The sequence below is a fragment of the Nilaparvata lugens genome, chromosome 8, assembly GCF_014356525.2.
Source record: "Nilaparvata lugens isolate BPH chromosome 8, ASM1435652v1, whole genome shotgun sequence".
Classification (NCBI taxonomy): domain Eukaryota; kingdom Metazoa; phylum Arthropoda; class Insecta; order Hemiptera; family Delphacidae; genus Nilaparvata; species Nilaparvata lugens.
In genome coordinates this window covers 31855214-31882977 of record NC_052511.1, presented here as the reverse complement: position 1 = coordinate 31882977, position 27764 = coordinate 31855214, and the positions used below count along the sequence as shown (strand labels likewise).

At 32.0% G+C, this 27764-nt stretch overlaps 2 protein-coding genes across 3 annotated transcripts in view; both read left to right on the top strand.

Annotated features, from left to right (window-relative positions):
- Positions 1 to 1778, top strand: part of LOC111062010 (programmed cell death 6-interacting protein) — a 40211-nt gene extending 38433 nt beyond the window's left edge. The window contains exon 16 of the mRNA XM_039434535.1: positions 21 to 1778. Coding sequence (XP_039290469.1) covers positions 21 to 115 — 95 coding nt within the window. The 3' untranslated portion in view covers positions 116 to 1778. The remainder of the gene's footprint in view (positions 1 to 20) is intronic.
- Positions 1779 to 3307: 1529 nt separating this feature from the next.
- The window catches only part of LOC111062301 (activin receptor type-2A), a 44107-nt gene continuing 19650 nt past the window's right edge, over positions 3308 to 27764 (top strand). Inside the window, exons 1-12 of one of the 2 annotated variants that reach the window (XR_005572036.1) lie at positions 3308 to 3576; positions 4683 to 4967; positions 6152 to 6345; positions 8862 to 9021; positions 9887 to 10026; positions 13286 to 13444; positions 14391 to 14611; positions 15772 to 15958; positions 19011 to 19148; positions 19836 to 19967; positions 21647 to 21804; positions 23157 to 23359. Coding sequence is in view for 1 of the 2 variants with exons in the window: in XM_039434534.1 (XP_039290468.1) it covers positions 4820 to 4967; positions 6152 to 6345; positions 8862 to 9021; positions 9887 to 10026; positions 13286 to 13444; positions 14391 to 14611; positions 15772 to 15958; positions 19011 to 19148; positions 19836 to 19967; positions 21647 to 21802 (1635 nt within the window). In the remaining variant the exon portion in view is untranslated. Of the gene's footprint in view, positions 3577 to 4682; positions 4968 to 6151; positions 6346 to 8861; positions 9022 to 9886; positions 10027 to 13285; positions 13445 to 14390; positions 14612 to 15771; positions 15959 to 19010; positions 19149 to 19835; positions 19968 to 21646; positions 21805 to 23156; positions 26769 to 27764 lie in introns of those variants that run through there. The other variant, XM_039434534.1, reaches the window with a different exon arrangement.

The following is a 27764-nucleotide window of genomic DNA, read 5'->3' as shown; positions in this document are numbered from 1 at the left end:
ATTCACTTTCTATTTTTCAGCTTACCCGGGAGCATATCAGACATATGCAAATTATCCACCAACTTACCCACAGTACCCTCCACAGCAGAATCAACAATATCCTGGACAACAATGAAAAATTTATTGAAGTTTGCAGATAATGTTTCTGCATTATTAGCATGCTTTCTGAGCTGATATTATACGCTTCATATGAATTTTATATTTATGCAGTTGAGAATGCATAAAACTGTCAAGATATTAACGATGTATGGTGAATTAAAAGTATATTGTATCAAGTATTTCTTTATTAGACTCTAATTTATGAGAAAATACTCTAAAAATAGTAATTGATATTATTTTTTTTTGAGTTATAGTGTGAAAGTCGTCTTGAAAAAGATACTTTCCATGTAAATTTCCTGACAAATCATAAAAACCAAACTTCAACATAATACTAATGAAGGTTAATTTTCTTATTGAAATAAAACGTATTAAACATAGGTTCTATTTTCTGTTATATTGTCGCATTGCATCACAAACCCTAAATCGTTTAATTTATTGAGTTTTTTTATAGTAGTAGCACTTGTAGCAAAAAGTTGGAAAAATATGGTTATAAAGTTCCAATAGTTCCATATTGTACAATATTTTATGATGCATCAATGTTGGGTTTTTAGTAAGCTGAGACCTCATAGTTTTCAAGGGTAATGGAATACAGTCCAAGATATGACTATTCATTGATAGGGGATTATTTATGGTTTTTAACAATATTTAAATTTATTTATAATTGAATTTAAGAAATATCTCCATGAATTATTTATTTGTTCAATTTTTATCAAGAGAAGGTATATGCTGTAATAATTATTTTTATTAAATCCAAGATTAGCATTTTTGGAATTAATTTTTATTTATTCAGGGTTAGTCTTTCTTCAATGTTGTTTTCCATCACGAACTGCTTATTATTAAATCACATTTTGCTATTAAAAAAACGACTAGCAGTCACAATGTTTTACAATAAATGAATTAATCACTCACTATGACAACGAGATCTTTCATAAGAATACTTTAGGTATCTTAAGTTCTGCTTCTTCCATAGTATTTTGGAAATTTGGAATCATTTCTGTTATGAGATGATTGTGGGCTTCATTGTATTGATTCCATAAATAAATGAGTACTGAGCTTTAGACTAAGTAGAAACGTTGTTGTTCATAAGAGTTCGTAGAATACATTTGAAATAGACAGGCAGTACAGAATTGTCTTCTGACTTTCTGTTTTCAGAAGTGTTTGAAATAACTGATTATCTGCCAGTATTGATCTTATTGTTGTCTAAAGAATGATTACCAAATTTTCCCCTCAACTTGATTATTCTGTAATTGGTAGATTTACTCGTATAGAGGATTTCATTCTTGACCCCCAACTTGGGTATTGAGATAGAATACTGATTTATAGAAATGTGTGATGCGCTTATAAAATATAAGAATGTTGAAAATGAGAGTTTATATTTCTACTTTGTATAATAATAAAGCAAGAAACAAATCAAAGTGATATGATTCTATAGTTATAATGGCAATTATTTAGTTGAAGGGTATTGAATTTTCTACTTCAAATCGTAAAAATTATAACACTATGTCACTATCAAAGAATTTTGTTCTTTATTTTAACTGAACTATTATAATCATAATTTTATTTGATATTCATTATTGTACTATATTTTATTTGTTACAACTTTTATGTGCCTGAGCATTAATACAATTTATATATTTTCATGTAGGTTTTAGTTGACAATAAATTCTGATAAAATGTTATATATTTTTTCAATCTCACCTATCCCTATAAGAAGTATTGGTAAGTTATAAATATAAATTATTATTGTATTTAGTTTAATTTTGTATTTTATGATGTAACAAATGTACCTATATATTGTGGTTACGTAATTGAATTGGGGCCATTGAATATCTACACTTCATAATTTATTATTTCGATTACCGTACAGCATGATAATACTGGCCTACCGTACCAGATGAGCATTTATTATGTAAAGTGAAGTCATGTAAAAAGTACCTAACTTATCAGTTTCCGATTAGCCTGTTCAATTATATAGTACCTACCAATCATCTTATCAAATGCAGCGGATTATTGCTCTTGAAAATAAATATCTTGGAGCTTTGTTTTTATCCATTATGCATCTGTGCTATTTCTCATTTTCTCACATTCATTTATATTTTAATATGAAGGTAACTTCTTATTACTCGGCTTATTAATCGGTCGGCTTAGGTCTATTTGACACTACTATTGACACAATCTATTCTGTGACATGGGTTTCAGTTCTGTGCCGCTCAATTTTCAATGCTCCCGACTACCACTATACCGTATATCGTCTCCACATCCACGTGTCCTACACATTTTATTAGATTTTTCTATCAACTTCAATTCTAAGGATTGGAAATAGAAAAAACTGGTGTTTTTTTGTCAAAGGCAGGCGACAGGAGCTAAAAAATTGATTTGGAAAGCTGGGATCTGTTTATATTTTTATTCTATCATTTGAAAATTGAGCAAAATATGGTGATTTTTTCAAATGACCGAGTACCGTACCGCACAACCGGAGGTACTTTAATGCCTTTGCTTATCATTAATTTATTACAAAAACAGTAAAATATGCATACATTCACAATAGACTAGGATAATAAGCATTTTATACAAGGTACAATATCTACTTGATCAGTACTAAAACATGAATTATTTATCTTATTATTTATTTACCTAGCTTTACTCTAAAAGCAAAATTAGTAAAGATTCAAGAAGGAAAGCCTACATATATAATTTTTTTCAAGTGCAATAACCATTACAAACTACAATGCTCATTTCATTCATTTTATCTACATCTTTATTTTTGAAAAACTTCGAGACTTGACTTGTGTGAGGTCTTAGTGAAATAAGAATAGCCTAATCCTCTTTTGCCTCAAGACAAGAAATAGGGCATTGGGGTAGGCCTACTCGCAATACTGTCATTTAGTAGTTACGTAGCTATAGTTGGGAATTAATTCATTGAACCTGGAATTTAATTTGTTGCATTTCCACTCCCAGATCATACGGTAATCAAAATTATTGTCAAATTTTAAAAAAATCCAAAAGTAAAAATTTATTATAAAGTTGAAATACTTTGAATAAATCTTCTAAAGATTTTAGTAAGGATTGTTTTGAATGCGTCTCAGATAAAGGCTTTAAAAGTCGAGCTTTGATTGGACGGCGTGAGCGAAGACCATCCAATAAGAAATCGGGGTTCAGGTGAGTGACTGCAGAACTCATAGATCAAGGAGGCATAATCGAGAGACGAAAAAATAAGCTTCGCCATGTTATTTTGTCTAGATATCAGATTAGAGATGTTTATTTGTGATCATTGAAGTTGACATTTGCAACGAAAAGTTACGTACTAGTGTTTCAACAATGAGTGTGCATTGAATAATATTATTTAGTATCTTATCTATAAATTATTAATTGTTGATTGAATCGCAGTGACTTCGTTTCATTCTGTGATTTTTGGGAATTTATTCACATGGGGTTTCAAGAGCGTAGTTTCGACAGCTTTTTGGTACCCGTTGTTAGGCAAGTATTGACCTTCACATTCCTATTTACATAATATTTAAATTTAAATTTGATTCATTTATGCATGTTCCCTGTTAGATTGATTATTTAAATTCAATAAGTATAATAGAAAAGTGGCCATAGAATATTAAGCCTTACATTTTTATAGCCAGATAGAGATTAGGCTAATAATACAAATAAAAAATTCTTAGTTATTAAACCCGCAATTCCTCGTTTTAACACTAACTGATTACTCGGTATAACACTTACTCGGAATTGTCCTCCTGTTGGCTAAATCTTTCTAGCAGCTGATTTTCAGCAAATTAGAGAACAGTATTCTGAGTATCCAAAAGTATTCTGAGACCAAAAGTGAAAAACTATCATTAGATTGGCGTTTGTATAAGAATATTGAAACTTATATACTTTATTGATAAAAGTGTAGTACGAAGTAGGTTTTGTTGTTCAAATAAGTACGGTAGTCAAGTTAACAAGATGGACTCTGAATCTATTTTTCATTGTAAAACATTTTATTCAGTCACGTTCTTTGAATCAAAACCGTTTCTTAATCCATAATTTTAATGTATGAAAGTCAGTGTTTCGGAAGGACACAATCGTCGGTCCCAACAGCCCAAAAACAGGCGCAACCTGAAAACTATGACACCAGATCTTAGCCAGCCAGATATAAGACCTTATATCTTTGTTTAACATTCATTTTTGTATTCAACATAATAATAGGCTAATATTTTTCAATTACAATCCATGTATACTAGTCTATGTATGAAATATTTGCTGGAAGCCACATTTTATTACATCTGGATATCAAATACATTGAGACCAGATTAATCTTAAAAACAGAATATCAAGTTGAGTTTTTCAACACATGAGATCGTTTTGTGACTTTTTTAGAAGAAGGAGATTAACTTTTTCTCTTTGTGTGCTTATGTAAAAATCTGAATAGTTAATGCTATAGTTTCTACAGTGTGTTATTGATTTTCTCTGAGAACATTGTACAGTTTCACTTTCAGCACTATAATTTCTATATTTGCTACCAATTACTAGAAATTATAAAACAAAAGATTATCATGACTTTTGGTGTTGAAACTGAAATTATTTTCAATATTTTACAGGATACGACATGGCACATAAGAAAAGAGCCTTTCCATCTACCTCATCACTCATCCGAGTGACACAGTAAATATAATATATTTACTATTCTGATGACTATATAATTGACGTCTGGTTAATTATGCAGAAATTTGACTAAATGACTTCGACTACTGAAAATAAAACTGCGAAGAAAGGTTGTACTGCTGAACTCTCGTTCACCATGGCAGTCTTTTCGTGGCATAAAGAATTAGTTCCTCTGTGCAAGTGGCTCACATTATGCTTCATTCTCGCCATATGCTTGTTACGTAAGTACATTATTTATTATTATGCTTGCTACTTATAGGTTACTTGTTATTTATTCATATGCTTTTTACGTAAGTACATTATTTATTATTAATACTGTTAGTATCGAGTCACGATTATGCTATTATTTTTCACTGATAAAGTTTATTAATCAAACTGCACTTCCCTGCAAATTATTTCAATTTCAAGTGTTATGCCGCTCTTGTCAAGTGCGTACAAATGTCGACAAGTGTGAGAGTCTGGATGACTACTATGTCACCGCTCGCTGTCACTCCGCCCGTATAGATATATATATATATAGCGAGCCGCTTGGCAAGCGACTTGACGAGCGTATGGCGCTAGCATTACACATTATTCAGAGAACTGTATGAAAATCAAGCATGTGAAAGAAAGTAATCTACAATCAGGACTGGAAAATGGCTATATTTTGATATTCAACAAGTTGAAGCGTTGCTACATTTACCACTGTAAACTAAACTTTATTTTAAGAAAGGAAGATAATTCTATACAATTTTACTGTGTTATAATAATTATAATAATAATCTGTTATAATAATTGAATCATTATCAATGTACCATGTATCTTATTTTATTATCTCAGCAATCCTGTTTTTTCCAACCTTTATTTTTTCCAAGCATTCCCCCATCCAAGTCTTGATAACATTCTTCAATTTCAATGACAAAATTCAATTTAATTCTTTATGTTTATTTTCATAAATTATCAAAACATTTCGAATAATACCAACATGCAATCCAAAAATATGAAAATAACAAAAATTTTACACGTGAAATTTTTAATCTTATCTTGGACTCTGTCACCTATAAATTAAGAAGAAGAATAGCACAAGGACTACCTTATTATTTTATCTACCAATTTTATTTGCATTGTAAATAAATAAACACATCAGATTGTCGTATTAATTAGAATTGGAATCTGTGATACTCCTCTGAAATTTGTATTATGTTGAGTGATCAAATAAGTAAATGAATAAATATCGCCATCTGAAAGCAACAACCTAACCTCCCTAATCCACCCTTCTACCTTTGAAATCTATTTAAACAGTACCTTTTATGTTATGTTCATGCAACTTTATAAGGAAGACGAACTAAAATCTAGCGGAACAGAGACTCTACCAACAAACAAAACTACAATATTTGTTTTGAATAAATTTAATGTTGAATTTTAGATTCGACGAGTGGCAGTGCGATAGTGGTGACGACTCGCTGTGAGTTCTACAACTACACGCAGTGTGGCGAAACTGGCAACCCTGACAGCTGCAACGGCACCGAGGAGTGTCCCTCGTCCGAGCCCGACAAGCGCAGTCAGTGCTACGTCGTCTGGCAGAACAACAGCCACGGAAAACCATACATCTACATGAAAGTAAGGCGCCATTCACTCTACCACTACACCACGAAACGTCTAACAGCCAAACACCATATATTCTACATGAAGTTTGCAACAAGAAATGTCTAGCAAAATTTCCTTGATGATACTGATAACCGGTAATAAAATGGGTGACTGTAATGCACGATAAAAATCTTCCATTGTCAGGGAATTTAATCAATGAAAAGGCTTTAGAATTTGCAGTATCATCGGGATACAGTAGCTTTAAGGCAGGTAACGGCTGGTTAGAAAAATTCAAAAAACGGCATGACATCGTCCAAGAAGTGATATCGGGTGAAAGTGCTTGTGTTGATATGTACCCTCTTGTGAATTCTGGAAAGGAAATGTTCTCAAAAAAGTTCAGAAAAAGTTCTCAGAAAATATAATGAACCGAAATACGATTTCAATGCTGATGAGAATGGTATATTCTTTAAATTGTTGCCCAATAAGACACTAACTACCGCCCAAATCATTTAATCACCGCCCTTGATATATTATAAGATCCATAAGAGTGTGGCAGTTTTCATGACAGAGCAACCTCTCAATAACGAATACCTCTCTGCAGCGAATTTTTTCTCGGGATAATCAACTTCGTTATACAGAGGTTCAACTGTATATATCCAAGGAAAGATCTCAAAAACTAAGGTTGATAAAAAAATACTGGACATTTTTTGTTTCAATTTCATATAGGTTAGCATCGATGGTCTTCGGCTGTTACACCTTCTGTGGGTCATCCTGTATATTTGATTTTCACTACAAGTTTGTTTCACATCTTTACATTGGTACAAGCTATTGAGGGACGTCTACTTATTAATATATCTATTTAATTTAAAATTCATGAAAATTACTGGTCAAAATAATATTTACTATGTCAAATAATTTCATTCTTTATTACTCAATCCGATTAATTTACTGTATATTTTTTTGTTGTGCATTTACACGAGTATTGTGCAATTCACAATTTTCAATTAGTTGGTCTTAATCTGTAATTAATTAGAAAGTATATGTAATGTAGGTTGGTAATAAAATAATATGTAAAACGTACGTACTGTAATAGTAAAAGTATAGATAAAGAGATGATAGATAAATGCCTTTATTTCATGCTTTATACCCACAAGCATTGTGGGCGAAGTTGAGGCATTTCAAACCTCCTCTTATACTCAACTCATAGATAAAGAAATAATGTAAGTGCGTGTAAAGAAATGTGAAAGTAATCAAATATCAATAATCTTAATAATAAACCATGAATAGGGGCACTACAAAATACATTTTTGGGCCAATATTCTTCTGCATGTCAACTTTATTTCAATTTCTGCGAATTGTGAATGCAACACTCACTTTTGATCTACAATTATTGCGAATCACCAGCCTGACACGACAGGCTAAGTCTGTCATAAGATTAGGGTCTGTCATGTCCAACAATAATAAACAAAATTGGACAATCAATTTATTGGTGTTTATTGGATGCTAGCAATTGAACAAATAGAAGGGTGAGCAATCCCCATTACTACTTGAGATTCTTCGCATCTTGAGGTTCTCACTTGTTATCTTGCCAGTTTGATATTTTTACTTCCTGTCATTTATAAACAAAAATGACATTTTCTCAATTATTCAAACATTTCCAATGAAGCTTTTCCTCTGGTTCTCTTGCTAGATTTAAAACATTTCTTTCAGTCGTCTTGATATTTAAAATGAAAAAAATAGTCATATAATATTACAAATAAATTATATCATTCAATTTGAGAAATTATAAATCAATCTTTTGTTAATTACGATTATTGTAACTTCGCATTTTGATGCTTCCACTACAAATTATGTTGTATTAATTTACTTATTACTTGATTAAATTCAGGACGAACACTTTAAATACTTATGAAATCTATCACGCAACTGTATTCAATAGCCTATCATATCGTAAGTAGAAATTATCGAGTTGGTAACAAATTACTAAGTTTCAAACTCTTTAAAAATAATACACCGTTTAAGAGCAGTTTTACTAGCAGAATTACAGTTTCATACCGCAAACTAAATCAGATGTATCTGCTTATTTCAGAACTCAATTTATCTATAGTGAAATTCACGTTTAATGTCAGTGGATTTCATAGGAGGATATAGTTGTTAAGTTTCCTTTTCCACCGCCTTCTATAGAACATAGCTGTGATTCAACTCACAGTATATCTGATCCAATATTAAAATTTCATTCTTGTTTATAATGGCCAGTTTTTTCAAATAAAGTATATTGTATTCATCAAGAAAATATTTAATTTCCTGATGTAAGAATAACTTTTCATTACTGAGAATGTTCATTATTCATTAAGATTGATTATTTATTTCTTAATAGCCCACGAACATTTCTGACAATTCGGCAACGGTTTGGAGTTGAAAGAGGATAGAGCTATCTGCTTTGTCCAATGACAGATAAGGATAGCAATTGCTGACTTTAGATCGTGTACCTCACTATAGCAGAGTTATATTTCCACAAACAACTAAGAAATACATAATGATTTTTGCAGGGATGCTTTCTGAACAACATGGAGTGCTACAATCAGCCGAAGTGCGTGCACAAGAGAGGAGAATCAAAGCACAACTTCTTGTTCTGCTGCTGCGAAGGTGACATGTGCAACAAAGACTTCACTTTCGCACCCGTGCCAAGTCAAGCACCAACGCAACACTGTAAGTAACGCAAATCACGTTGCCGCGTTTCTTGAACATGTATAATTTAGTTAGAAATTTAAGCTATGAAGTAACTAACAAATTATCAATCAATGTATGACTGCTCACTTCATTGTACTGTCTATCTTCCATTTGCAGTGTAAAAATATTGACATTTACAATTAGGCCTGGATTGAATTAATTGTTAAATTGAGAAAAAATCAAGAGAAAGATGAAATAAGTTTGTATAATTGATGAAAATAAGTTGGGTCGTGAATTGAAACTAATAGTTTGCTTCCACATCACCTCTTACCATTGATGGAACAACTAATCTGTTTCTTTATACAACGACAAGTGTCTGGTATGCTTTTATGTTGTTTTTTTTGTGAGCAATATAAACTGCTCTTGGACTTTGAATCAATAGTGATGTTTTAAAATCTGCAAAGAAGCGCATTGTTCTGTCGTCACTCGTTATTATCACCATTGGCCAGTCATTACCATCCTTCCTAAATTGGCAAATTTACGCATTTTTTCAGCGGATTTTTATTGAGGATTAATTATTTCTGTTGTAGAGACTTGAACCATACTTCCGGGGCGTTTTACATAAATCTATCCGCCATTAAATGAGTCAGCTGAGTGAATTGACCAAAGTTAGTTGGATGAGTTCTGCTCTGCATCCTTATTAAGGTCTATGTGCAATATGTTTATTGGTAATGCTCTTGTCCAATTCAAGGTCGAACCCTGTTCCGCTAAGGACTTATGCTCATTTCGTTCTCAACCCAAATAATCTGGTTTAAATAAATTACTTGTGTATATTACTATATTAAAATATTTCTATTTTATTATTTGAATATAATTATATTAATTTTGGAATCACGATTTACAGCTAAAACGCCAATGGATCACAAAAATGATCAGCTGATGAACACTCTTCTGTACTCGTTGATACCGGTCATAGCATTGATGGTTGCTATTGCAATATTCTACTGGGTTTATCGCCAACGAAAGATTGCTTATTTCCATGAGGTGAGATGAATTAATTGTATCCTTATAACTAATATTTGTACGTTTTGGAACAAAATTAAGAGCTTTATTATTGATACCGTTACTGAATATTATATATTGTCATTTCTTTGGTTAATATTTTTGCTTGCTATCTATCTTGAATTTTCTTATAACTATATGATTTTTAATATTGATTATTTATGTTGTTTTTGATTGATGGGAAGTGCTTGTTTGTTTAGAATTACAATTGTGTTGATTTTGCATCTTATGACGGATATCATTATTATTATTATTATGTGTTGGAGATTGAGGCTTTATCAACACGTGCCTGAATGTTATATTCTTATATCCAACCCGTATATTTTAAATCCATTTGTATTAATTAGTAAGTAGGCACTTTGACATCCTGGCCTAGTTTCAAATTTATATTTTTCAATTAGGTTACTATACTGTTACAGAAAGTAGTAAAATTGCAAATTTTATAAAATTTTATTACAAATATTAAAAATTAATATCATTCCTTCTTGAATGATATTAATAATTCACTTGAAGCTTTTAAATGAATTTGCCTTGTGCCAATCTTCTTTTCATTGATGATAAACAAGATTCTTGACATAACCTCAATAACATTTTAGGTACTAAGAGAACAATCGTAGAATTAAATTGCTCTATGGAAAAGGATTCGTGATGTTTTAGATTGCTCATCAATTTCATTATAATATAATAATTAATTGAATAATTTCTTGTAATGAATAAGAAATGTGTAAGCGACGTCTAGTCTTATTTTGTTTACATCTCTTTTTATCACTAATTAACTGTTTGGTTGATTTGAAACCTGTGTCAGAAAAGTAAAAGATTTTGATCTTTAAGTAATTATTTCTTTGATTCCATTATTTCTAAAAAATGAGCAATTGTAGTGAAACAGATGTTTGAATTTCCATGTTGAGTGTGCTTTCAATGGGTTTTCAGTTTTGATTTTTATTAAGATGGTTCTCGATGCATTCTGTTATGAAAATGTTACTTTCTTGAAGAGCATGGCCATATTATAAGAGTTCCAATCGATTACCCCAATCTATATTTTCGTTCAAAAATTCTTTTTGGAAAAAATGCTTAATGATAGAATTTAGTTACTACTTATGTCCTCCATTTTCATAAAAGTATTTTTTCATTTCACATTCAGTTCAAAATTCAAAAAAGATTTAAAAGCTTATCTTTGAATTATATTTTTTATAATATGTTCTATGTTTATTAAACTTTTAAAAGCTTCATATATATTCAGCCTATATTTTACCTGAATGTTATATGTGTTATGATAGTAACCTTTGATTGTATTTTTCAATGTTGGTCATTGTTCTATGCTTACCTTTGTTAGTGGGTGAGTGTGCTATTGTCATCTCTACAACTTTATTCTGTATTAATGTTTATTCTAAGACGCTCGCTCAAATTTGCATGCTACTTTGCTTGAATTTTTTGAAATTATTTGACTCAACTAAATTGCTGAAACGCTTCTTTTTTATAGTTTTGCATGTTCTATTTAACACATGAACATTATTCATCAAATTGATTATTTCATGTATCATAATTATATACGTTTTTGAAATGACTGATTGATTTTCATACAATTCACGTTAGTTGAATATACAAATGTATGCTTATTTTGGTATTTGAAACATTGCCTACAATTTTTGCAAGTATATCTAACGATAATGTTGTGACATCTTCTCTTTAAAACTTTCATTTCTACTATTCCGCTTCATAACACTTATTTTTGGCATACGGTTTTACTGTTTATTAATTCATGATCAATTTCAGATTTTATTTCAAAAAGTAACACTAGTTTTCCTTTAGAGATAGAAATTCCCTGAGGTAAGTTCTATAATGTTTCGTTTTCTCGAAAAACTTTGCATAGAGTCTGAGGATAATCATTGTGTAGAATAGAAACTGTTTATATAGAATCTGATTAATTGGGTAAACATAAGACGTTTATGATAAGACGTAGATATATTTAACATTTCTTATTATCAATTTATATTTACATTATTTATATAATCTAGTAGAGAATATTGTCAAGTCAAATCATAATTTATTCTCATTCTTGCTTATTTAACTCTTGAAAACTTTTACAACCTTAAAATGGTTTTATATCATGCTAATAATAAATGTACTGTTTTATTTGTTGATATGTTGATTGAAAAGTTAATAACTGACAATCATACCAAGTATTTATGCTTCTAATTTAAATTTGCTATTCAAGCTTAGGCCGCCTACAACGTGCAACCTTCGACAGTCGGCTTATATTGATTTCAGATTTTAGTGTAAATGTTACTAGTATAGATAGATCTCGTTCTCTATTTCATGTAGACTGTGCTTCAACTTTTTTGCGTTTTGATGCCTACCTTGTTTTGCTACATCATGCTTTTTATCCTCTATCTTCTTGAATCATATTTCATAAATTCTAATACTACTTCTTATTTTCCCTATGCTCTCTTTTTTGGTTAGTGGGTGAGTAACTAATGCACATCACAATTTCTATTTTTACCTTCAGTTTTTTTTTTTTTTCAAATAGGTATTGCAATATTTATTCTTTTCCTGAAATTAAGAGATTCTTCATACTTTTTAATAACTCATTTCTGGAATGCATTTATTCTATTCCCTCTGTTCATGCTATGTTTCATCATTACATTTTCTATACCCTGATGTTTGCCTCCATTCCCTCAGGTTTTTAAATTCAGGATCGATATCAACGGCAATATAATTTTCATTAGCCTCTAGATGGAATATATATCATGAATATAGAATCTAAGAGTTTCCACTCTTGAATATTTTCAACCTCGAGTCAGTATTGAATTCATTCTAGTCCCCTAAATTGTTCTTATAGTTAGTTACATTTCCTCATTCAGTTTCACTCATTCTCCTCATTTGGCTAATAATAAATAAAGTCGTACATAACAATGAAAAATAATAATAACTGAAATCAATACTAAAAATATTTATTGATCAATGAGAATCAAAAATATTTATTGATCAATAAGAATTAAAATTCCATCATAAATTTTCGGCCTTTGCACAAAACACAATCAAAGCTTAATTGCCGTCCACTTTATGGATTGTTCACTTGAAATAATTGTTATCGATATTTTTGAATTCACGTTCAAATGTTTTTTAAAGAATGGGTCCTAATGCTTTTTGCAATGAGGTTGTACAATCGATACTCTATCATTAATTACCATTTTAATGAAAGAGTGAACGTTTCTAATAATCGATATTGAATATTTTGCAGGTACCGACTATGGATCCTCACCAGCTGTCAGTACCTTCGCCATTGCTGGGCCTGCGACCAATTCAGCTGATTGAGATAAAGGCAAGAGGCCGTTTTGGTTCGGTGTGGAAGGCCCAGTACAAGTCGGATACGGTTGCCGTTAAAATTTTTCCAATTCAGGTAACTTTTAAAATGCTATTTTCGAATTATGGCCATCTGTGTACTTTCAATAAGAGTAATTTGTGCACTACTTGAGACTTGGATGCAATGATTGAGTAACTCAGTTATTTTTTAAGTAGATTTTTACTGAATCTACATTAAAAAACTTTCTTGTTGAATTTACAGTCATCAAGACAGAGAAAAAAGTATTTCCAATTCAACAAAAACCATTAAATTGAAGAGCATAATCTTGGAATACCCGTTTCATTAGTTTTTTAATTCATAGTTTTAATAATTTATTAGTTTTCCTGTTCATTCATTTCATTTATAAAAATGGAATAATTTTCTCCTCTTACTATTATTAAATCGGTTTAACATTATGATGCATCATCATTTGCTCCCAATCTTGTAAACTTAGGTGTACAGTACACCTAACATTTTATGGTCTTTCCAATATTATACACACCTCCACAACATATTCGTAAACAGTGTTGAATCTATTGTATTATTACTATTAATAACGAGGAAAGATTGTCTAATGTGTTTTTGTCATGTTGTCTGTTTCTGATATGATAAGCAACCATTGCTGTATGGAAAATTCTACAACAATTTAGAATTTTCATGCAGCCGGTACTCAAGGAGAATAGTAACATCAACTAAGTGTTCACTAGCTGTTGCGGGAACACTGAATTGGAAATGTCATGTCCATTTGTAAATTGCGGACATTTCCAATTCCCGTAGTAGCTTGTTATTCGCTACTATTGTCCCTGTGTGCAGCTTGTTATAGTAACAGGTTATTACCATTGCTGAAGTGGCAAAATTGATTATATTCCCAAGAAATTGTATTTTTCAGATTGATTTCTACAATGATGCAGGTTTAATGATTAATGTACTACTAGAAAGTTTTTGATAAGATACGCAATCAAGGTTATCCGAATAGGTGATCTAATGAGGTGTTTCTTTGTAGGATAAGCAGTCTTGGCTGGCCGAACAGGAGATCTTCAAGCTGCCGCACATGGACCACGAGAACATTCTGCGCTACGTGGGAGTGGAGAAGCGAGGCGACAACCTGCAGGCCGAGTTCTGGCTGATCACCGCCTACCACGAGAAGGGCTCCCTCTGCGACTTCCTCAAGGCCAACGTCCTAACCTGGGCCGAACTCTGTCATGTCGCCGAGACTATGGCTAGGTAACCTGAAACACATATGAAACAATTATTGTAAACAAAAGTACTCGTTCTCTCGAGAAAGAATACCGCGCATGCGAATCGTGTTAGAATAGTAGGATCATGGTTAGAGTTATTTATTTGACAATAGTTTCTATAAATAGTGTAGTTTGGTGGTGCAGAGGTTATAATGGCAGTATCCAATGATTAGCATTGGTGCTGTTATCCTTGTCTATCATTTGACAAAGCAGATAGTGCTATCCTTTTCTTTCCAGACATGGATCTTTTTGTTTCGCAACGTTTCCAGATCGTTTTTTAACAATGTAGAAATATAATTGATTAACAAATTATTTAATCTCAATTAAGAAAATTATTTTTATAATTGAAAAATAATATTCCGAATAAAATATAATATTAATAATTTTAACAAGGAATGAAAAGTTAAATTTTATCAGATTCTCCTGATATCAGCTTCCCTCTAACAATAGAAGACAGAGAATCGGCAACGCTGTTCTCCTATCTTTCTTCACTGTCATTATAACGTGGACCTCACTATAGGCTCAATACTATTGAAACAAAACTTATTCAACAAATAAAAAAATGTAATTTAAACTTTTAATTGAATTTAAACAAATAATACAAAATAGGGAGAAGTTAGGGAAAGGTCAATGTTAGCTTAAGTTAGGTTTTATCCTGCGAGAAAGTTGCATCGAAATGCGCATGCGCTTTTGTTTCTCAACGCTCCAGGTGGGCGTTTTGTTTACTACAAACAATTAAAATAATAAAAAATTCTTAACAATTCTAGCATATTGCTATTTAAGGCAAGAACCTAACATTTAGCTAATTTAATCCATAATTCATTTATTGATTCAAGATAAACAATTATTATTAATTTAAATGACTTCGTCCTAACCCTAATCATAATTCTAACCAATAATCAATTATGAATAATATCAGCATATTGTCATTTAAAGCAAAAATCTAACCCCAAACTTTACTTTTAACTAAACTTCATATCAGCCTATTGTAATTTGAAGCAATAATCTAACCCCCAAATCAACTTTCATCAAAACTTCTCCCTAAGTATAATCCTAAAATCATTCAATATGATGCCCCTTTAGCATTATTAACGTTGGACATTATATTTGGTTGTATTATTAATGAATTGTGTTGCTGTTGTTTAGGGGCCTGATGCACCTGCACGAAGAGCTGCCGGCGAACAAGGCTGACGGCTACAAGCCAGCGATCGCGCACCGCGACTTCAAGTCGAAGAATGTGCTGCTGAAGGCCGACCTGTCCGCCTGCATCGCCGACTTTGGCCTGGCACTCGTCTTTCAGCCCGGCAAGCCCTGCGGCGACACTCACGGACAGGTAACCCCAGCGCCCAGCCCCACTTACATTCTAAACAGTATATCCTCATTTATATCAGTTAGATGCAATCAAACTGTATATTACTGCATTCAGAAACACTCTGCTCCGTTATTCACATGATCATTTCTTCTAAACAGTATAGTCCGGGTCCTGAAGCTTTGCCTATCGGCGGAGGGCCACTCGTCTATAATACTACCCAAACAAAAACATCCAACATTTTTGAAAATGTATCTTTCCATAAGCAATAGATGCTCTTCTGTATCTTCTCAAAAGCAACGTGTTGCATCCGAGAAGACACACAAAATACTTTTTGGAGCTACGTCCTTTTAGCACAACACATCCTATCAGCTGATATTCGCTCAATATGCTCTTTTCATGTTTGGTGATACGTTGCAATGGGTCGCCGCCAACCTGTCTCCCCGACAACTAAGCTCCTCGCTATTTTGATCACACACACAAATTACAACTTGAAATGTAACAATGATTTACATTTTTCGACACTGCAAATTCTTTAAACTTTCTTGAACGACAACGCAAAATACTAGAAAAACCAAGCTCCTTGCACGCTAGCGTCAACTAGTCTCCCCGACAGCAAATTCCCTACTGGTTCGGAGGGGACTAGTTGTCGAGACCGTAGACGACAACCAAGCTCCTCGGACGCTCACGACAACTAAGCTCCCCGTCAGTTAAGCTCCTCTCTCAGGAGCTCAGTTGACGCCGTCAGTAGATCCCCTCGAAAGTGGTTTTAAAAGGAGCTTTACTGACCGGGAACTTAGTTGGCGCGTTCCCGTTGCAACTCTCTCATTCATGAAGAATATTTGTGTCTAGCGAGCTTCTTTCAAGACAGCTCTGACAAAGCTCTGTAGGGAGCTTCCTCTAGGATCTGAAGCTGATGTTTTTTCAAAGCCGTAACTATTACCCCGCCGTAACCATATGCCTTACCTTACCTATATGCCGTTTCAAAGTCACGGATGCAAAGCTACGGGACGCGTAGGCTACTGTAACTTTCTATATTTAGGCTGCCCACTAACAGTAGAAAATGCATGATACACAGTCTTCATACATTGTTATGTCATCACAGCTGTGATTACAGCGAAATGCTTCGAGCAACATTTTTGTGGTTAGGTTTTTGTATTTCCGATTTTTCAATGTTGATTTTCTCTTCGCTGCTCTATTTAAGGTTAAATATTTTTTCTATCATTATAATTTGTAATTTTCCAGTGGTTGATTTATTGTAATTGGTTGTTTAGGGCGGAGACACACGGGCTGAAAAATAGTCGTCCGCAACGAACCGGAATGATTTGCTAATAACCGTGAAATAGGAGAGATCACTTTAGGTCTACACACTGTCGATTCGTGGACCCAGCAACTTTTCGATACAATACAATTCCGAGAATGGATTCTTTTGTCCAACATTTAACTGCCTATTGATTCACAAGTCTCCACAGCTGTAAGCTGGGTGGAAGGTAGAACTAACCGCTTATTTGAAGATGGAGAATTCAAATAGAATTTTCTTGATTCTCCATTACCGTACATAAAATATGATTTATTTGTTCTCTTCTGCCAGTATTGGTAGAAAAATTCTGGAATTCAGTTGTTTGTTGTTGCGTCAAATAGAATAGCATAATACAACAAAGGAGTGGCAAAATCGTAATAATTCACTCAATGAGAGATAAGAGAAATGATGAAACATGAAATTATATAAAACAAAATTATAAGAAGAAGATGAAATAACATAAAAATTAGGCTGAAATTCACATCATTAAATCTTATTAATCAATTTTCAAAAGAGAAGCAACACCAAATAAATTGTGTTGTGTTACACTTTTGGATGATGGTGTGGTGTATTGTGCAAGTTGTTGTGCATTTTCTGCACTAGTATCCAGAAGCAACTGAAGCTAAAGGCAGAACTACAGGTTCACCTGTATATTTTCACCTGGTAGACAATATTGTTTGTATGTGCGTTCATTTTGAAACACCGGTCTATATTTTCATAGTTTATTTATGAAATACCCGAGAGTTTGCTTCTGAAGTTCAATAACCCCTTCGTTCCATGTGAAGTCGAAATTCCCAGAAGCCTTACAATAACATCTTTAAATACTTACCTACACCAATTCTAGTTAAGTTGAGAATTATGAATGCTTGAATGATAATGACTTCAGAAGTGATAATATTTTTACGGTACAGCTACTTAGTTAATTGGAAATTGATATGATTTAGGAGCAATAATGTTTATCCTAGAAAGCTTTTATCATTTTTTCTAATGCAACAATGAAATAATGACCTTGTATTTAATCAATTGGAATCATTTCTCCATATGCGCTATTACTATCGCTCTCCTCTAAAAATAGGACAGGTTCTATTTTCTGGCAGAATTTTTCTATCACGGTTGCCAGTCTATCGACTCACATTTAAAAAGCACATGTTCCATCTTTTTGGGAACTATTGGTCAACGAAAGAATCGCCCGTGTGAAGGCGCCCTTATTTTATGTTAGACCCTCTCGCTGATGATCAACATGATAAACATGCATGCTCTACCGTTAGTGGCTAGCCTTAGATTCAATTAGGAATCAGCATTCAAACAAACTCTATTTAGCTCTTCACATAATGCGTCATAGTTTCTCTCCTAGTTAACGAGTAATTATTTATATTGAAAATTACGGTACTCTAAAATCCTTTATACATTTAGTAAAAGCTTGATAAAATTTTGCCAACTGTTTCAGAAAGGTTTTATTTTTATGCTCTTAACTCGAAATTGAATATGAGTTATAGACTAAATTTCCCATCTTTCCATAACTTCACATTAAGGGGGTTTATCTTAGTTTATTCTAAAGCGGCGTCCCCAAGTTGAAAAATAATTATTTGTCGGTACAGGGTATTCCCTGTAATATTCTAGAATAGTTGTTAACTATTCTCATAAGATTGAGTGCTGTGGCTGTTCCAATATTCAACTTCAATTACGTTCAAGACTATACTAATGAAAATAATTTCTTACAAAGAGAATAGTTGAATTTTATGATTGAACTTACTTGATTATTTTTTTATAATGCAGGTTGGAACTCGGAGATATATGGCTCCTGAAGTGCTGGAAGGAGCAATCAATTTCTCGAGAGATGCTTTCCTGCGTATCGACGTCTATGCCTGTGGTCTCGTTCTCTGGGAGTTGGCATCCAGGTGCACAGCCCAGGAAGTAAGTATTTGTCAGTATTTTTTATTTAAAAAATTGTGAAAACAAAAGAAACCAGAATAAAATAGAACGTTTAAAAATTGATGGCAATTATTTGATTCAATAGCGTATAATCGCTCGTTTGAATTCTCGTTAATGGTTCGCCATTAACGAATTAGGATGACTGTGCACAGATATAACCATTGTCGTCAAATTGAAATCTTTGGTAATCACTGATAGTGATTAAGTGACCTCGCTTCAATTTATTGTTCTATATTTAATTAAAGCATGAATTTCAATTTATTTGATTCAAGATCCAATATTTTAACTCACTCCATGGCCCTTGGCGCTACAGCACATTCAGAGCCTTGGCTTCCTTCAAAACGCCTCTCCATTCATCTCTATCGGCAGCCTTACGTCTCTATCCTCTGACATCCAACTTCCCAATATCGTCCTCCTCTTCCTCCAAGCAAACGCTTTCGCGGATGTCCTCTCAGCCTTCTCCCTCCTGGGATGTTTCTTAAGATCTTCTTTTACGACTCTTGAGTCACTCAACCTCCCAACGTGTCCCAACCAGCTCAAACGCCTCACTATTTTATCATCAACAACGACGTTAGAAAAAAATCAATTTTTTACACTGCAGTGAATGTATGTGTCATATTTAAAAATTCAAGTATATTTTTAGTAATATTTTATTTGTTTGCTGTGTAGGGGCCGATATCAGAATATCAACTCCCTTTTGAAGAGGAGGTTGGCCAGCACCCTATACTGGAGGACATGCAGGAGGCAGTAGTGCACAAGAAGCTGCGGCCTGCTATCAAAGAGACCTGGAAAAGACATTCGGTAAGTATTCCTTACTCTTCTCTAAAGGTGTACTTTTAAATAACTCACGAGTAATTCTTTTATCAATTAATCACCAATTACTGTGTTCTTATCAGAAAAAGATGGAACAGTTCGCTCTATAGGAAGTGCTCCATCACCCTAGTTCTTCTAGCTTGGAAGTAAATTTATTTATTTCAATAGGGCTACTTGGAAATTTTATTACATAGAATTCAAATTAAATCAAATTTATTCACTCTAAATTCATACTAGTGTCTCAAAGAAATACAAAAACCAAAAAGTGTTCTAATAATTATTTGCAATAAAAATAATGTAGTGTTATTTGAAGCAAAGACTAACCTAGATGCTTTTGCTTCTAGATGATATTTCTATCGTTTAGTTCTTTTTCTTGTATATTGATACAATGCTGATTTTTCTATCTGATTAATTAGATTGCTGAACTGGACTTGAATATGAATCTTTGATGTTATCATTCTTGTAATAGGTGTTTTTCTGAATATCTCTGTGGGTATTATAGAATTAAATTTGTTAATTTAAAATAGCACAAATAGAATTCCCTCAAATAGATTTTTTTTTGTGAAAAAATAGTTGATTTCCGTTTTACACTTTCTGCACTATATTTTGAAAAATAATTTGCGGTAACAATGGCTTAGTTAGATGTCTTTATGGACGAATCTCGGTCTTTTATTCATAGAAAACGAACATTTTATTGTAATAATTTGTTGGTTTCCGTTGTGCACTAGATTTCGAAAAATACAGCAATGATTGTTTTGTTTTTGTTTTTGTTTTTTTTTTAATGTAAACTGTAATGTCTTAAAGGTGTCGTATTCATCTAAGGCTGGCCACTAACTACAGAACATGCATGCATTATGCTCATCAGCGAGAGGCTTTTAAAATAAAATTATCAAGTAATAAAAACAAATAAACCACTGGAAAATTACAAATTATAATTATATAAAAATAATTTAACCTCAATTAGAGTTGAAAAGAAAAATTAATAACAGAAATCGTAGATACAAAAGTCCTAACCTCAAAAATTTTGTTCGAAGTACCGTAGCCTTTTGCTGTGATGTCACAACAATGAATAACGACATGTGTGTACACACACGTTCATCATCATCCATGTCCATGTCCTGTCGTTGGTGGCCAGCCCAATACAGAAATTTTCTAGTAATGATTTGTTAGTATCTGTTCTGCACTGGATTTAAAAAAAATAGTTGTTTTGCATTTTTATTAAATTTTTTTGTTAGACTACTATTGAAATGTCTTTGGGGAAGATCTCGTTATTTACTCATTCCAAAACAAATTTTTTCCTGTAATTTGTTAGTTCAAGTTGTGAAGTTGATTTTGAAAATAATAATTGTTAGTAATATTTATAACAGATTAATGATTGTTAAGAAAAATAGAGTAAGGTGTTATGACTCACTTGTCTCAAACCATGTTGATGTAAATTGTGATTGTTATTTATTCATTCCAAACCAATTTTTTTCCTGAAACTTAATTTGTTAGTTTATGTTGTGGATTTGATTTTGAAAATAAATGTTAGTAGTATTTATATTGGAGTAATTATTGTTAAGAGAAATAGTTGAGTGCGATGTAGAGGTTGAATGATCTATCTATTTATTCATTTATTCAATAATTGAACATAGCATAACAGATATTTAACAATAACGGTGTGATAGGGTCTGACGGCGCTGGCGGACACGATGGAGGAGTGCTGGGACCATGACGCGGAGGCGCGGCTGTCCGCCTCCTGTGTGATGGAGCGCATCGCCTGGCAGTCGCGACTGCTGCTCCCGCACATGCATCCGCTACTGCTCAACGAATCGCCCATATAGAGGTAACAAAAACACCTGCATCCACATTACAACAAACATAGGACAACATATCTTTAGAATATAGCTGATTCCGGTATATCTGTTGAAACATTATCTGTTCATTCTTGTTAAAAATGATCAATTATATTTTATTTGCCAAGAAAATATTTAATGTGCAATATGTGCGCAAACTTTCTTTGCTGTACTCAAGAAACTATTCATAGTAAATGCTTCTTTCTATGCACACTTGTTACACAAATAACTATTTCTAATAATTTTTAAATGAATTTTCCTAACTGAGATTCAATGTTATTCTAAAATATAATAAAGGAAAGAATCGTACTTGAACATGTGATAGGAAATACACGAATGACGGATCATCACGTCTGAACTAATGACCGAGAACCAACATATGTTTATTTCTATTGATATTAATCGATTCTAATTTAATAATTAAAACAAATGTATTAATTTTTTATTCAAAGATTACGTAACTATAAAAGCGCAACCAAACAGGGCTTTCTCCAAGTTACTCCGTAGCTTAGCTTAGTTGGTGACGAGCGCGCGTGGTTCATGAAGCAAAGGTTGTGGGTTCGATACCTATCAACATATTTTGTTTTGCTAGAAATTTCACATCAATTTTTTCCCAGTTCAAAGCACGGGCTACCTGCTAGTTAACCCCTAATTAACTAGTTACGCTAGTTGCGCTATCTGCTTTGTCGAATTATAGACAAGGATGGCAACACCAATATTGATCAAATACTGTGATGATAACGTGGACCTCACTATAGCTCAAACTTCTCTTTTCAAATTTATTCCAGTAGGGCTTTGTTAATCACAATAACACTTTTCACTTTTTACAAGACCAAATAACTGATATATTAAAATCATAATTCCATACTTATAATCTTGGATTTTGATAGGTTGATATAAAAGGCAATAAACAACGAGTTAACACTTGAAAATATTGAAATTTTTTAGCCATAAGTTTTTACATGTTTACGATGAACCACTGATATAAGTTCCCAAGAGTTCCAGAAGCTATGTTTTTTTGAGCTGTTACTACTTTATTTATTTTACTTAATCTAATTTGACTATCTTCACTTATTTCAAAGATACTAACATGACAATCAAGTTAAGGTCTCTAATGTTTGAAAGTTTTTTTCTAAAGTCAAACAATATCCTGTTATTCGTTGCTTTTTATTTACTAATTCTCTTTTGCTATTTCTTCTATAGTTTGTTTTGATCTTTGAAGTTTTTCCATATTAAGAATGATGAAATCGTATTAACTATTTAAATAAGGCTCTTCATGGAGTTTCTGTAGCCTTAATTGATATGTATTTCAATAAAATTAATTGTTTGTGTTATTTTCCAGACGGCTTTCTGTCGGCAGACATGAAACTGCACTGGACATCAGCGGATGCTATTCTCTCGAATATTCCCTGTTGTAATATGAACTTCACTCAAAACAGATGAATTTAAAGTTCAAAAGTTTGTGCCAAAAATTTGCAGAAGACATTTTGTTCAACTTCTACTGCTTGGAGTAATACTGCATCAATTATTAGTTGGCGGAACTGTGTGAGTTGAAAAACATTACTACTCTGTCGGATACTATTGCTAATCAGTGTTGGAACTTTATGTGTTGAAACAGTTGATAATTCTGGTTAGTAGGGGAGATTTGAAAAATACTTTTGTGTAAATTGTGGTTAGTATATGTGTAAAATATTAGTTCTAAATATTTGTACAAAGTTTGATTAGACTGTAAATGGTGGTTGGTAATTATTTTGACACTGGCAGGATAACAGAAAAGATGGTTTATTTTAACGATCGTTGAAACAGGGTTCGTACCTCGATTTATCATTTAATATTTTTATTGTAGGTATGTTTACTGGTTAAGTGTAGACACTTGTTAACATAATATGTTGGACAAGTTCTCTCTAGATACTAGTTTAGATATTGTTTGATTTGAAAATGTTGATTGTTGATGTGTCAAAATGATTGCATTAGTGTGATAATAGTATGCGGCGGCGTATAAATGAAATGACTGAATGATTGATGATGATTAATGTGAATGAGCTATAGAATTAGTTTTATCAACGACTAGTGTATATTTTATAACTGTATAATATTTAGAATGTTTTGCACGAGTTTTAAATGTTGTGTGTATCAACTACCTGTAATTGTTGGCTATTGTCGTATAAATAATTATTGTAGATACTACTATAATTTCAGGCTCATATTTTGTGTTCTGTGTTCAACACTTGACATCGGTTCCTTACAAATTGAAAATACCTCACTCATATCTAATAACTAATACGAATACGTGCTCTTTGTCTAATATTACCTATGAACAATTGTAAGCATATATTTATAGATCCTTTTAATTTTCTCTATGCGTATTTGGTTTCTATCCCGTTTCCGTATTCCGTATTTAATTTCTACGAGATGGAAACCAGTTATTCGTATTGGAATCGCCGGTCATGATACATTCCCTTTTTGCAACGATACGCATTCGTCCATTCAAGAAAAATAGTAACATACTTCTTTCTCAGTTATTAATTTCATGTTTGTCATATTATAATTTATTAGTATTTATTCGTAATGTAGTCGATTCTTGATATTTTTTCATTAAACTATTGTAACTATCCATTTAAGAGAAGAATAGTGCAAGGTCTTGTTGATTCTAGTACCGTAACTTTTTAGAATGTTATTTTTTGTAACTCACAGCTTTAAATCGATTTATAAAGTATATTTTTATTTTATTAGTTCATCGTTAGATTCCTATAGAAACGTTTGTGTTGATGTCTGTTCCTGTCTTATGATATTATTGTCTGTTCAAATCATTAGTTGTTGAAAAGTGGAGTACACTATAAATACAAATATGACAGAAATGTGGAATTGAGTTGGAAAGTTTTTTTTTCAGTGCTCATAATACACTACTGTTACTTATTGCTTATTGTATAGCTACAGTTATATCAGAAAGCCTTGCTTGATTTTATGACCGATCGTCATCCCGTCCTATAATTCCCCGTCCTTTTAACTCTATTGCAACAGTGATTATCCATCGTATTCCATATTAAATTCTAATTTTAATGTATCGAGTCAAATACACCGATCTACTACATGTTGTCAAGTTTGCAAACATTTATGAAAATTATAATTTAAATTTTTAATTTCCATGATTTGTATAGTTTTTTTACTGCACTAGCAACTGCTTTTTTCAAGATAGGTCTTAAAGTACAACCTATTTTTTAAGTATACCATTTACTATTTACTTGATACAAGTATTTCACTAGAAACGGAACTTGATAAATTTTGCCAGGTTGTCAACCAGAAGAGAACCATACACCACTAGAAATGTTACAACTACAGTATATTCAATTAATCTCTGACCATATAAAATTGAATTGCTTAACTCTAATATCTCTGATTTTAGAATTGTAATTGTCTATTAACCATTGTATTACTTTGTTATTCTCATAAAGTCAATTGAAATAGTTGACCAATTGAATTTAATGCATCACTAGTACCTCAACTTCTTGAGATGAATTCCTATAAAAAATCTCCATAAACAATTATGTGGGGTCTTCTCCAGATGGAGATTCTTGTGAGGATTAATGGTCATATAAAAATTTATGGGAGCCAATGTGACCATATCATTGGGCCAAATAACATGCGGCTCAGGCCAAGGGTGATGCCCACAGTTTTATTTTTATTTTGATAGAATAATGTCAATTCGGTCAAAAATGTTAGTAAGCAAAAATGTTACCTATCGCTATAAAGTTTTTGATTCAATATTACATAGGGCGGCAACCAATTTGACCAAATCGTGCATCAAACGACGCTTTGCGTTGTACGGGGTCCGACTAGTTTATTTTTGAAATAAATTATACTATCAAATGATGATCAACAAACTGAACTTTCAAACCACTCACAAAAACGTTTATCTGTCGCTATCAACGTCTTGTTTTATAAATCTTTTGTATAAATTAGTTGAATAATATTGGTATTTAATTCTCCTAGCTTCAAATTTAATATCTAATCTAAATTAATTATTTTTAGTAAACAATTCAAATGTAGCTGTAGGTATAGGTTTATTCTCTAGCTCTAGTAGAATAATTTAAACATTATTTAGTTGAGTGATTGAAATTATTTTCCTTTTCTTTAAACTATTCTTGTTAAAAATGATATCCCTTATTTTTCCGGCTATAGAATCATAGGAATATTAGTTGAAATTGGAGATATTATTCAATTTTTGTCGGTTTGATTGTTGCTAAGTAGTTTGACATTTATACTCAGAAAAAGAAATATTGCAAAACATCATTTAGGTTTTAACTTTTGCTCAATCTCAGACGATTATGCTTCGATCAGAATCCTTTTAAAAATCAAAATGAAAAGTTACTAAAATGAAGAAATTGATCTATTCAATTACCACGATTCATTCTATGTATATTCTATCACGGGGTTATTAATAAATCTCAAGTATAGTAATATTATTGTATTCATAAAATATTTCAACAATCAGTAATTTCCAATGCAATTCAAAGATTCGGCTTTATCATTTAATTATGCTCTCCATATAGAACCATCGCTCTTTGTATTTTATTTTACTAAAACTATGTGATAAATTCTTGTACCAACTACTAGCTTTTCAAAGTTTAAAACCATCATAGGAAATATTTTGAAAACCTTTTTTACCTACCTTATTTCATGCCTATTTCCTATACCAGTTACATATTTTGTAAAATGCCTCACTCCAACGGTTGTGATTTTAAGAACTAATTTTATTGATTTTTGTCTAGTTGCTTTTATAACGTTGTTCGATTAAATATTGTTAATTTACAAACTCCAATCACTTATGAAATTTGGTAAGATCTAAAATTTAAACCAGCTAGTTGCTTTTCTCTTTCTGACTTCAGTCTTCACTTATCATTCCATCTTATTGTTTCACTATTTGGCTCCCCTGTACCATGTTCCCACATAAATGCAATCATTACGCATTTCTACTAGAGATCTATAGTATAGGAATGTTCATAGACCAGTTGAATGAATCATTCGACCAACCAAAAGGCATAGTAATGACAGAGAACAAAATCATATTATCGTAAGATTCACTTTAAAATGTCAGCATTGTTTGAATATAAAGCATTGATGTTATCTATAAGGAATGCTGACAGTTGAAGTGGATCTAACAATAGAAAAGATTATTCCCGTATTTGTTTTAGTCACATATTTAAAGGCAATAAATCAATCAATTCTCTCAACTTTCGAGTTGCGAACAACAATAAATTGTATAAAATTGTATTTGAATTGAAACATTGTAAATTTTTCAGCTTTTTTACTATGTCGTTTTGTCGGTGTAATTTAAATATTGTCTGTTACTATAAATTTCCTTTTTAAATGATTATTATATTATTGTACTCCAATTTTTAGATTTCAGTGCAAGAGTTTCTATTCCAGTTATGAAAAATAGGTTGTACAAAATAAGTATTCTTGAAGAAGCTGCAAAATTAATAGTACGATAGAATCAAACAAAAATGAAAATAACAGTACAAAATTTGTTTTTAATTCATAAATAATTATTAATAATATTATTTTAGATAATTTTATGTGTTTATTTCTGTTCATTAATAAAAATTATGTTTGTACATTATTTATTTATTTTATTTATCCTTTTTATTTGTTTATAGTTTTATTATTATGATTATTTGTGAAGTGATCAGTTTTTGTTTTTCAGTTAAGCTTTATTTGATTTGACTCCATCTTTCTAGCCATCAAACTAGTAGATCAACGATCTACGTCACGTTTTTGCAACTTCCCAATTCAAACATTAGATATGTATAGGCAAAGTTCAATGATTTTAATATGTAATTCATAATATGGTAAAATCGTCGTTAATTTGTTTCAACTTTGTTCTTGGTATTAATTCACACAGAGTTCCAAAAAAATTATCATCATGTTCGTTCCAAAAAAAATATATTAT